Source organism: Lepidochelys kempii, chromosome 5, assembly GCF_965140285.1.
Source record: "Lepidochelys kempii isolate rLepKem1 chromosome 5, rLepKem1.hap1, whole genome shotgun sequence".
Taxonomy (NCBI): domain Eukaryota; kingdom Metazoa; phylum Chordata; order Testudines; family Cheloniidae; genus Lepidochelys; species Lepidochelys kempii.
This window is the reverse complement of record NC_136384.1, coordinates 89,189,434-89,202,199: the sequence shown is the minus strand read 5'-3', so window position 1 is coordinate 89,202,199 and position 12,766 is coordinate 89,189,434. Positions and strand designations below refer to the sequence as shown.

The window sequence follows — 12,766 nt, the reverse complement described above, 5'->3', positions numbered from 1 at the left end:
TTCCAGAAATTTTCATCTCTTTTTTGGGGGGATTAGGAGGAATGTGGCTAAACAGGTACTAAAGATATTTCCAAGAACCAGTCCTGCAACTTGACTACTCCTCTCTTTGGCCCCACTCCAGTAAACCGCTTCAGCATATGTCCAACTTTAAGAAAGTGAGTAATCCTTTTAGCTTCAATAGGGGAATTGTTCAATTGCTTAAAATTAAGCACATGCTTAATGGGTTTGCTGTATTGGGACCTTTGTTGTCTGAACAGCATTTTGGAGTAGTTAAGGTGTTCTGGAAGATGCAACCAACACATTGAGCCTAACTGTTCCCCAAAAGTCCAATATATACATATGTAATAGGACTTTCTTATACTGACCTTCACAGATATTGTGCATCCGATGAAGTGAGCTGTAGCTCACGAAAGCTTATGCTCAAATAAATTTGTTAGTCGCTAAGGTGCCACAAGTACTCCTTTTCTTTTTGCGGTTATAGACTAACACGGCTACTACTCTGAAACTAGAAGGACTGCATCACAAACGAGTGATGTTTTCTCTTATCATTCACTTTTCTGTGCTCTTACTTAGCCCTCTCAATAGTTTTATTCAGAAACAGGCACCACTGCACTCTAGTACTTGTTTATCCTGCCAGGACTGCTGCACTAAGAATAGCTGGGAGAGGCATTACAAACTACACCTTGTTTTGGTGTAAGTCATGTAGCAAGTACTGCCAAAATCCATCTCCCTGTGATTCAAGAAACAAAACTGGTACAAACTCTGTAGTAAGTCTCTCTTTACATAAAGTCTCTTCTGGCTGTCTCATATGGCTAGAATTGACATAGATCTGTTGAAGTAAATGGAGCTATGTAGATTTACACCAGCTGAGGATTTGGTTCATATTGTTCACTTTGAGTGTCAAGGGGATGCAGCAGGTAGTCGGGCAGCACTTCTGTTATCAAGGTGAAAGCAGCTGTTTGTAGTTGGGCAGGTTATAGAGTCTGCCTGCAATTTAAGGTATTGTGATTTTCTACAATAATCATGATTGTTAGTTTATTATGTTATTGTTGTGTTTTGTAAATAAAGCGCCAGCCCATTGCTACCGACGTTGGTATAATGCTGTTTAATTATGTTTGGAATAAGAAAAAATGTGAGCCTACCACTAGTAAGCCTAATTTTGGTTAAATAAATCCAGAGCTAGAAATCTTTTAATTTGAGTTAAAAAATGGTGGTACCTAACTCCTTTTCTTGCAGTCTAAGAACTAACTCATTTTTGTTAAAGGGCTGGTGGATTGGGTCTCAATTTTGTTGGAGCCAATGTCGTTCTGTTGTTTGATCCAACATGGAATCCAGCAAATGATCTTCAAGCCATTGACAGGTATAATCTCAATTTTAAAATTTAGGTAGACATAGTGCTCTTTTTGTTTTTTCATTTTGGAAATAGATTTTCTTATGCAAATTTTCCGAGAGAATAGGATATTCTTAGACACAATCTGATTTTGGCCACATCAGACTAGATTAGAAATGCCTGTTAATAATTTTTTTTTAGCATTAATGTACTCTGCATACTGTTTAAAAAGTCAGTGAGAATTTCCACAGCTCCTTTACCTCTGAATTGTAACTTTTTTTATTTCCTACTTTTCAAGTTGTGACATCATTGGAAGAGAGAGGCATAGGACAAAGCTGTTGTTATGATAGTTTTGTTTTAAAAAAATAAGTGGACATATAGCCTGATGGCATTTTTCCTGAACCTGGAACAATCACTGCTAGCCTGTTTAAAAGTAGAGAATATAAACAAAAAATACACAGTTAGTGATCCAGCTCAAGAGTGATGTTGAGAAACAGAGAATCCCTGAAGAAAAATAGTTGTGTTCTTATTTTGAAACCTCTGTAATATAGAGATGTCCCATTTCAGCATTCAGTTTAATGTCTGATAGCTTGCTGTGGTGACATGTGCAGGATTCTTATTTTATAAGTGTTTTCTCCTAGACATTCTAAACGTAGAATAGCATTTCACATACAGCTCATGAAAATACTTTTAGATAACTAAGGAAACACCCCAAGGAGTCTTTAAAATGTATAAAGCAATTGAGTTTTGATGAGTAAAAATACATTCTTTGTTCCATCCTATTTTATATTTTAGCTTTTAAGCTCCTCCATTATTTTGTAATTTCTAACAATATGGAGAGTCTATTTTTAGATACCTCCAGGAAGACATCTTTCTCCCCTTCACACTCCACAAATGGAAAAATGTTATGATGTTGCAGAAATGTGTGTCCTTGCAAGACTAGACTTTCACGCTACCACCTCTGTGAAGGTCACAATGCTCTGATGTCTTGACATTCAGTAAATCTCTTCTGTGGTTTCTGAAGTGAGGGCCATAAAGAGAGAAAATGTGAGCTGGGTAAAAACATTTAATTTCTAAACTTGTCTTTTAGGGAAGTTCTATTTTAAGTTTACAATATTTCCCTTTTATTGGAATTAGGATTTTACTTATCCCCAAAGGAACTCGTTGGCTAATAACCTAGCATTCTTCAAAATTACTTTGTCTTTGCAGAGCCTATAGGATTGGCCAGTGCAGAGATGTGAAAGTGTTTAGATTGATCTCATTGGGGACAGTGGAGGAGATGATGTACTTACGGCAGGTTTACAAACAGGTAAAGTTCACACAGTATCATGGTACATATAAAACAATAACTATTTTCAGCCAGCTGTCTGAATGAGTGAAAGCTGACCTATAGCAAGGTTGACTCTATGTTGGATTTATGACTTGCAATGTTAATTTATGCACTTGACAAGGAAGAACTACCCCGTTTATTTCAGTGGGTGCTAACTCAGGCCAGTGATGGTACTTTAAGTGCCAATGTTGTTACTTATTTCAGCACTCAAAGCATGTGAGAAAGGAGATTTAAGTATCTCTTATGAAGATCTGAGACAGCCAATATTGAATGTCATTCCTTAAAATAAAAATGTAAGAGCAAGTTTTAAATTTCAGTTAAATATTGGTGGGCCTGTACGAGAAATTAAACTGAAATTTAAACACATGATGGGATTGAAGATGGGCGCGATTGATTTTCATTTTCCAGAAGGGTGGGGCTTATTTTTCAAAAGTTTGGGAAATGCTGGGCTAAATGGACTTAAGAAGTGTCCATTACTCTGAACACTACCTTATTTGTGAGAGCCAGGCTCTTCTGTTAACTCCTTGATTCTCCAGCTCCTCATTTTGAGTGAGGGAGGAGGAGGAGGAGAGCTGAAGTGGGGCAATCCCCATTGCCAGTATAGTAACTTGGACAGTAATGGCTGCTTGATAGCATCATACTTCTGAGGAAGCCCACTGACTTCCTCTTCCCTCCTATGGATTGTGGTGACTGGCAGGGTCATGAGAATTTGTAAGAAAGGTTTTCCCTTCTCCTAATTCAACTTGTCCCAGTCTTGTTTCAGGACAGTTTATTGAGATCATCGGGGCAAGAGTAGGGGTTGTGCCTATCATGTGACACTTTCTGAATAGAAAGTTTGAGGAATGAAATCACATGTGTGGATTGTGTCCATCCCTAAGACAGCAGCAGAAAGTCACTAGTTCCTCACTTCATTTTTTCTCCAGTGTTTACTTTTACTTAATTGAAAATGTTCTGGTAAATGTACTGTGACTGAACTAGCAGAGTTCTGCTATATACCGGTAATCTAACTTTTAAAAGGAAATCACTGTATTTTTAAAGCGTCAATAATTAATTAGCATTTATTTAAGGACTAACATCTGCTGCTTTTTGTGCTCTATTCTGAAAAGTCTTAACATGTTTTTTTTCTCAAACGTACACAACTTTCTGAAAAACTTTTATATTCCCTGTTAATATCAGTATGTGTGTATGCTATTTTCTTGACTGTGACTTTCACAATGTCATATTGCTTTATTGTGTATAGGGGTTTTCGTCTTACTGGCAACCGTGATCAATCTGAAAAATAAACAGATAAAAAGATCTGGAAGCTAAGACCTTTCAGTGGAGAACACTGTCAAAATAGGTCAATTTTTAGACCTACCAACTTTGACAACCTTTTGAACATCAGTAAACATGTTTTTAAACATCATGTATTCCTTTCTCCATTTCAGTGATTATCTGACATCTGTGACAGGGTCGGGCCAGATGGCTATAGGAGAGTAATAGAAGGCAGATATATTAGCCCCAAGCTAAGTAGGTCCCTTTTCCCTGGGTAAGGTAACAGGGAAGGTTCCAGAACAATCAGGAACCTTCTGGAGACAATTAAGACAGGCTGATTAGAACACCTGCAGCCAATCAAGAAGCTGCTAGAATCAATTAAGGCAGGCTAATCAGGGCACCTGGGTTTTAAAAAGGAGCTCACTTCAGTTTGTGGTGTGCGTGTGAGTAGCTGGGAGCAAGAGGCACTAGGAGCTGAGAGTGAGAATGCGGACTGTTGGAGGACTGAGGTGTACAAGCATTATGAGACACCAGGAGGAAGGTCTTGTGGTGAGGATAAAGAAGATGTTGGGAGGAGTCCATGAGGAAATAGCCCAGGGAGTTGTAGCTGTCACACAGCTGTTCCAGGAGGCACTCGAGACAGCTGAGTTCCACAGGGCCCTGGGCTGGAACCCGGAGTAGAGGGCAGACCCAGGTTCTCCCCAAATCCTCCCAACTCCTGGTCAGACACAGGAGGAGTCGACCTGTATTGTGGGTTCAAAAAAATGGCCAAACTAAGGGCTTCCGTGAAGCTCCAAGGCGAGCAAATCCACCAATAAGCGCAAGACCCACCAAGGTGGAGCAGGAACTTTGTCACACATCCTAATTAAATACATGTTCAGGAAACTTTAATCGAAAGCACCATGAAGAAAATTATGTGCTGTTTATGTACAAAATTTTGAGATGACTTTACAAAGACATTAGTACAGTGTAAGGCATTCTTTCTACCAGCTTTGTAAAGTTCTCACAAAGCATAACGATTTAATTTTAGCAGGAATGTTTAGGGCCAGACTTGCACAGGTCTGTGTATGAAATTGTGTACATATATATACATGTTACTACTGAATGCAAAAAACTGTTATATTAGATAGATTATATAACTGGAGGGGACAGGCTGCATACACTACTCTGACCAATTAGGTACCTATTAATGTAGCTGAGCTTATATGTATGCATACAGCTGTATGCATATAACTGAACATCTGTCTCTTAACTATAAGAATGGTCAGTTAAAATTTGCAAATCTAAGACTCAGATTTTCATTAGGTCTCCACTAATGCACGCTTAAGATCAGCAGACGCATTGGTCTGCAAACACCTGTGTATCTGTATGAACAGGTAAACTGGTACATAACTGTGAATTGCATGTGCAGTTACCTGATTTGTCTGCCCATGTGTAGGCTTTTGCATGTGGAAGTGAGGAACCTACAAATCTTATGTCTGCATTGATAGAAACCTGCTCTAAATTTTGACCTGATTATCCAGAACTTGCTGAAATTTTTTTGTCTAATTGGCCAAGTATATTTTACATAGAATTAGTCTACAGACAAAATATTGGAAATCCAAGGCTGGTTTTTACATCTAGATTTGAATTGCATTGACAGTTGAGTATCTAACTGGGCACACAATTTCCCTGAGATTTTCAACGAGTGTTGTTGAAGAGTATAAAAACATATTGTGACCATTAATGAGAACGCAGAAACATGACCGCACCTGAACATGTGGCTTTCTGTATATGTGCAAGTGCATCTTCAAATAGACATATAAACTGAGTTGTCTACTCTGTATTTAGTCAATGTGTAAGTATATGTGTAAGTAATTGATTTTTTGAAAAGCAGTCTGTTTGTAATGCTTTGTGTTGTGTTGTCTAAAGATGAAATTATTGAAGGATGTGTTTGATTTTGAAATTACTTTCACATTTTTTTATTGTTTTTTATTAGTGGAACAGTTGGGGGAGAGGGGAACCATGTACAACCATTAGTGATTCAGAATATAAAAGAAGTAGAACAAAAATATAAAATTAAGTAAACAATATAAACTAGTTAATCTGAAATCTGTGGTGCAACCTTAACTATGATCATGATTGTTACTACATTTTTAGAGAAACATGTACATTGCACCTAGCAAAATTAGGGCTCCATCCAGCTATAGTTTGCCTTTGTGACTGATGACTATTTCAGAGGGGTACTTCTCCCTTGAAGGCAGCTGCATAGTCCTAGAATTACCATTAAGTAGCCCTCAAAGGCTACTAACATCCTAGGGACAGAGCTACAGAAAAAATTTTCAGGTCGAGTAAAGCCATCATTTCTTCCTGCTGTTCGTGCAGAGGATGTCTGCTATATTTGTACTGAACACTTGACGTCAGTTGAAGCACAGCTCAACCTGCCTGATTTAAAGAACATTTACATTTGATCTAATGCACTATTTACTTAACTTTTTCCAGCTCTCATTAGTCATTTGTACATTCCACTTAATCAGAGTGGATCAGAATTTAAATTTTTCCAGATCAATATTCATGATTCAGTGACCATATTCTTTTTCACTCTTGGTGTACTTTAAAGGCTGAATAACAATAATTTAAATATTTGTTATAAATTATTTGTAAACAGTCATGATGCAGTGAAGTACTGATACTCAAGAATAAGTTAGCAAGTTTCCAGTGTTAGGCATAGAACAATGAAGTAGGAGGCTTAGAACATTTTTTTTTCTTTCCTATTCAATAAAACTAGTCAGATTAATATTATACCACAATGGCAACATCTGCCAGGTAAATAAAAACAAAATATTCTTCCTTAGGAAATTCTGCCTGCTTTAACTAAAGCTGCATATATATTGTGAATGCCAGGAAATTCTGACGTGATTGGATTAAACATTTCTGAAATCTCTTGCATTATTTTGTTTTAGCAACTTCACTGTGCGGTAGTTGGAAGTGAAAATGCCAAGCGATATTTTGAGGCAGTGCAAGGATCAAAGGAACATCAAGGAGAGCTTTTTGGGATCCATAACCTCTTCAAGCTTCGAACCCAGGGATCCTGCCTTACAAAAGACATCCTGGAGGTGTGAAGCTTTCCTTATGACTTTTGGATATTTGCTTTACATATTTTTTCCTCTTGAAGCATTTTACCATAAATATGAATGTAGTGCCATGCAAAGCAGTATGGTGAAAGTTGAAACAGCAAATGCCTACACTGTGCCTTAATGTAGGGCTGTTACTTTCTCACTTTCAGGCACACCAAAATAATTCCTCTAAAATAAACAAAAATATGGAAAATGTAGTCTTATTAAAACTTGCCAAGAGCTCAATGAAATACATTTCTGTTCCTAATAAAAATACCACAATTGATTTTGGGACACCTTCTGCATTTATTCATCTGTGTTCACAGAAGTATTTTATTTATCAGATACAGTATTTGTCCTTTAAATCAAATTTAAAATACTTTTTTACTATGAAGAAGGTGTTCTGATATTGCTAACCTTCTGTTTAATGGTTATTAGTTCGGGTGGATAGACATTTTTCATATCATAGAATTATTGCATTTATGTATCATATGCATACATTTTTTAAAAAATGCAGCATTGAAAAGGTTGAGTGGGGCATTCCATTCTAAAATCCCTGTCTTTTGGTTGTTCTCAAACAGTGTATTGAGCCAGATTCAGAGAGTGGTGTAGAGAGAGGTAAAGGATGCATAACATGCACCTCTTTATGTCCCCAGTATGTATGTTTTGCCAAATAAGATTCCCTGAAACTGTTTTTCTTTCTCATATCTGACACCTCCACCCCCTTATATATCACTCCTCAATCTGGTTTGTGGAGTCTGAGAAGGAGGTTAGGAGCTAAGCTGGTATAAATCACTAACTTTTTAGTCCATAGCATGTGTAGCAAAAAACCAAAATCTTTCATATGAAGATGTAAGAAGACTATGTAAGGTAATGTAAGCCACTGTGCACTTTCACACATATACCTGCTTTGGCTTCTTGATGAGTAAGATACCCCGATTTAAAATTCTTTACCCTTATGTGTGGATAAAGGAGTCTAATTTTATAATATGGGATGCATTGCCTCTGAAGTTGGCCCATTGTGTTAAGAACTCTTTTAAACTGCGAAAGCCATGACCCCATCACAATCATTCTTAGTATTTGAACTTTGGAGATAAAGCTTAGTCATAGTCTCAGCCAAAGATGAATGTTTCTAGAAAGTTTATAAACAAAATGTGTCTAGCCATATTTTGGAAAAGATACCTGTTTTTCACTTTGGGATACTTCAGCTCAAATCTGTTTTACTAGGAGGAAAATAATTATGTCTTGGTATTTGCTTTAAATAGTCTTTAGTGATGAAAATACTGTCTTTCTGAAAAAAATGTTTAAAAATAGTAAAATTTTGGATGTGTGTAGGATCCACTCAACATGTATAATATGTCAGTTTTCTTACTCATTCGAGGCCTGATCTAACTGCCATTGAGTGTTTCCATCAACTAAAGTGTGGCAGTTTATTTGGGCCTTAAGTGTGAGTGGCCATTTTACTTTTGAACATGTGCACTTCCAGATAAATATGGAAAAATTAAGCTTTGCCTTGTCTGCCCACCTTACCTTGAAGACCACACATGCTGCCTTATTGTGTTGGTAATTTTTATTATAAAATTTTCCTGTCTTGCATCTTTTCTCTTTTAGAGGGAGGGTCAAGTGGAAGCAGGAGTCATGACAGCCACTACATGGCTAAAGGAGGAGCCATCATCATGCAAGTTAGAAATGGTGAGTTGTCTTTGTGCATGTCATACATCAGGGAATGTGGGTGCTATTTTTTCTTCTCGGTCCAGTTAGTGTGTTGAGCAAACATCTTTGACAAAAATTAGACACAACAATTTTTAAAAGATACAGTATGTAAGGGATAATATCAGAAAGAGAACATTGCTGCAGGATGATGGTCTCTTGCTGCCTTCGATTAGAATTTTCAAGAAGATAATGAATATCAGGCAAACTTCCATTAATATGTTTAGTCTGTGGTAATATCCCATCATGATGCCTCTACAGTATTTCTTAAATACCATCAGACTGCTGTGCGTGTATATATTTTGTTAATGGATACTGTTGATGTAGAGGGACAGTTGCTCACTGAGCTGTTGTTGAAATACTGTATTCTGAATGACTTATTTGACAAATGATTTGTTGGACCCGAACCTCAATTGATGTAAGTCAGCCTAGCCCCAGTGATTTCAGTGTTTGTTCACACAAGCTGAGGAGCTGCCCCCACTGTACTTTGAACAGAGAATTTGAAGTAAAATTCGCTCTTTTGCACAAAGCCCAAATAGTTGGTTCGTGTGTTTGTGGGTCAGAGACTGGTTGTGCTCTGTGGTTGGACTGGCCTCGTAATTAGAACTGAAGTCAGGACAGGGTTACCTGAAAAGAGGCAAGGCTGGGACCAAGATAGACAGGAGCAGGGCTAAAACAGGAGCTATCACAGCTGTGGGCAAATGCTTTGCTTAGCCGCTGAACGCTGCTGCTGGGCTTAAGAGCCAGTCTGCTGACTTTTCCAACCGGTTGGGCGGTTTGGCCAATCAGACCCCTAACTATTAACTATAGTCAGTATTCTGTAGCCTAGTAACTGGTATAGTGGTCAGATCCCCTGTGCAAGGGGTTTGGGCTGCTTGCTCCATATAATTGCAGATCCAATAAACCCCCCCACAGGCCATCTTAATGACTTGTTCCTGTTTGCTGAACTTCTTTAGTTTTGTGCTTGGCTACAATAGTCCTTAAGTGATTCTAGAGTAGAAGGTTATATGCGCACAGTTCTTCAAACCATTATAAATGGGAGTGTTGGACCTCAAATCCTAAAAAGTTGGCCACCCTGTTATGTGTTTTCCTTATAAATGATTTGATTATGTAGTGTTTTGGTTTGCACTGTTGAGTTGCTTTTTAACCTACACAACTTGAAAGCTGCACCAAAATGAGTTCAAACTGTAAATGTAATGGTATGTTTACTGGATAAATGCAGGTTGTTCCCAAACAAACAAACAGTAGACAGCATGTGTTATTGTCCCAAACATTTAACACAGTTTACTAATATTGCGGGGGTTTTTTAATCGTCATACACGTGCTATTATTTGGTTAAATATTGTATTGCATACCAAAGCTTCCTACTTGCTTAATATCTGTGTATTGAATATGTACTTATTTTTGTATAGATTGGGTTTTATAATTTAGTAAAAACCCATTATCTGTATTAGAGAGTCAAAGTTAGAAGTTGTTGTTCCAAATGTATATCTGTTTTAAATAGCTTTTTTGTTTTGTTGTAATGTTAAGTTCTGTGACAATGATTTTCAGTATTTATTTATTTATTTATTTTAGCATGCAGAGCCAGGTTGTGAAGACGATAAAGCTCCTCTCAAATCGGAGAAAGAGGAATTTGATTTTTACAGTGACTTTAGTGATGATGAACTTGTGGGAAGCTCAAGAACAAAAAGAAGTAGATTTTGCAGTGCAAATGACATGCTAGTTTCACAGAAACAGCTTACCTTAATGCAGTGTGGTTTTCTTAAACTGCTAGAGAGAGAAACTAAAGCTACTGAGGTCACTGATAGTAATGGTGCATCTGATCATGATAGCTCAGATGCCAGGTCTGTGGGCCAAAGAGCAAATGTAGATGTCAAATGCATTGGTCTTCAGAAAAGTAGAAGTCATAGTATTTTGAGACGTCGGAGAACCACTGAGTCACCAAATAGAAGTGAAAAACAAGATATGCATTGTGCGATTGTAGCCCCAGATTGGCCTGTTTCATCTGAATCTGAGGAAGAAAAGGACATTGAAAATAAAAATATAGATCAGTGCATTTCAAAGGAAATTGGCGTAGTCATGGAGACTGAAGGCAGCTCAGAAGAGAGTGATGATGTCATCTTTCCTTCACAAATTCTAACTCACCAAGAAACTGCTCCTGCTAAAAGTGTTAAAAGAGACAAGGCTATATCAGAAAAATTGGAAGGGTCAGATACAGAAAAGACCACTAAATATACACCTAAAAGAGACACTTTGGCCTGTAAACAATCTCTATTCCATAATACTAGGTCAGTCTTCACCAAAACAAAGACTTGGAAAAATGCCCAAAAGTCCACAACATATGAGAGAGGCACTAGTGACATAAGTGATGAGTCTGATGATCTTGAAATACCCCTATGGTCCAAATCAAGAAACCAGAAAGCCTTCACTGCTCTTAGGTTGAAACAAAAATATGATCGAAATAAGAAGTTCTGTAATTCTTCCAGAACTGTGGTGCAGGCAAACAAGCCAAACAATGGAGAAAAGGAAACCGATTCACAGAATATAGGTGAATTTTCATCCTCTGAAGATGGTTTACCAGTCAAGAAAATTCACTTAAGTAAGCAAAACCACAGGCACAAAAAACAGAGACGCAGAATTCAGTTTGACCCCAAATCACCCTGTCGTGTTAGAGGTGCCTCAGTTATAGTTTCGACACCCAGTCACTCTCATGTGCACAAGACCTCTATAAGTAAGAGAGCATGTGTCAGTCAAGAAGAAAATGTGGGATCAATGGACAATTTTTTAGGTGATTGTAAAATTTATTATGAGTTTTTGTTCAGCACAATGTAGTAGTACAAATTTAATATGGAGAAGTTTTTTGCAGATATATTAAAGGTGTCACCCTGTCCTTGTTTATATCTGATTTATTAAGAGATCTTTAATATTGTCCTTCCCTTTTTATAGGCCTTGTTGATTTCACTGATTATTTTTATCCTTGTCTCTTCTGATTTTGAGGGCCACGCTGCAATACAGTGGATGGTGCTTAATATCAACCTGGATATTAACAACTTCCAATTAATAGCAACATTTTGCTCGGAACGAATTCCATGCCATTGACATTAATGTTAATGGGATTCAGATTGTTAATAGGATTGGCAACGGCAATGATGCTTTATTGAGTTTTTTTGGAATAAAGACTCCAGCTGTAGGCAGGCAGGTTTGTACTGCTGCAGCATGGGAAGAAAATGCAGGGAGATGCCTTCCCTCGCTGCAGCCCTGCAAACATGCTTGCACCTGCAGCCCTGCCCAATGGGGGACCCCTGCTGGAGTCCTGGCACTGCAAGCTGGGAGGGGAGGCTGTGGGCAGGGCAGCAGTATGGAGTTGGGGGCTGTAGCCTGGATGCCAAGGCTTTCCACAGGGAGTTGGGGGGTGCTGACGTCTCACGGAGCAGCAAGATACCTCTCACTGCTGTTCCCCTCCCAGTCCCACTCACAAGGAGAGGTACTATGCAGCTCTGCACCCCTGTTCTCCTGATGCTGCCCTATCCGCAGCTTCCCTTCCCGTCGGAAAGCCCCAGCATACAAGCTGCAGCCACCCTCTCCGTTGCTGCCCCGGGCTGGTTTGGGGAGGTAAAGCCAGAGAAAGCTCATCCCAACACTTCCTTATAATCATAGAATATCAGGGTTGGAAGGGACCTCGAGGTCATCTCGTCCAACCCCCTGCTCAAAGCAGGACCAATCCCCAATTTTTGCTCCGATCCCTAAATTGCCCCCTCAAGGATTGAACTCAGAACCCTGGGTTTAGCAGGCCAATGCTCAAACCACTGAGCTATCCTTCCTCGCCCTTTCTGGCTGCAGCCCCACAAAAGTGCCCTTCTTCTTATTGGCAACTGCCAGATAATGGCAATTTTTTTTTGGCAATCCAGGGGTTGCTAATAAGCAGAATCGACTGTTTACATATGTTTCTATTTTTGCTAAACATTTGCAATCACTACAAAAAGAAGCATTAATGTATGATACAATTACATTTTCTAATTTGAGAATGAGTAAATGAGTTCTCACCAT

The 12,766-nt window shown here is 38.4% G+C and overlaps 2 protein-coding genes across 3 annotated transcripts in view; both read left to right on the top strand.

The window, feature by feature from the left end:
* LOC140911599 (DNA excision repair protein ERCC-6-like 2) overlaps window positions 1-7,015 on the top strand; it is a 67,465-nt gene extending 60,450 nt beyond the window's left edge. Inside the window, exons 14-16 of one of the 2 annotated variants that reach the window (XM_073344952.1) lie at window positions 1,265-1,360; window positions 2,540-2,639; window positions 6,857-7,015. In XM_073344952.1, the coding sequence (XP_073201053.1) occupies window positions 1,265-1,360; window positions 2,540-2,639; window positions 6,857-7,015 (355 nt within the window). Of the gene's footprint in view, window positions 1-1,264; window positions 1,361-2,182; window positions 2,378-2,539; window positions 2,640-6,856 lie in introns of those variants that run through there. The other variant, XM_073344954.1, reaches the window with a different exon arrangement.
* LOC140911600 (DNA excision repair protein ERCC-6-like 2) overlaps window positions 6,920-12,766 on the top strand; it is a 35,483-nt gene continuing 29,636 nt past the window's right edge. The window contains 2 exon segments of the mRNA XM_073344955.2: window positions 6,920-7,009; window positions 8,621-8,701. Coding sequence (XP_073201056.1) covers window positions 8,662-8,701 — 40 coding nt within the window. The 5' untranslated portion in view covers window positions 6,920-7,009; window positions 8,621-8,661.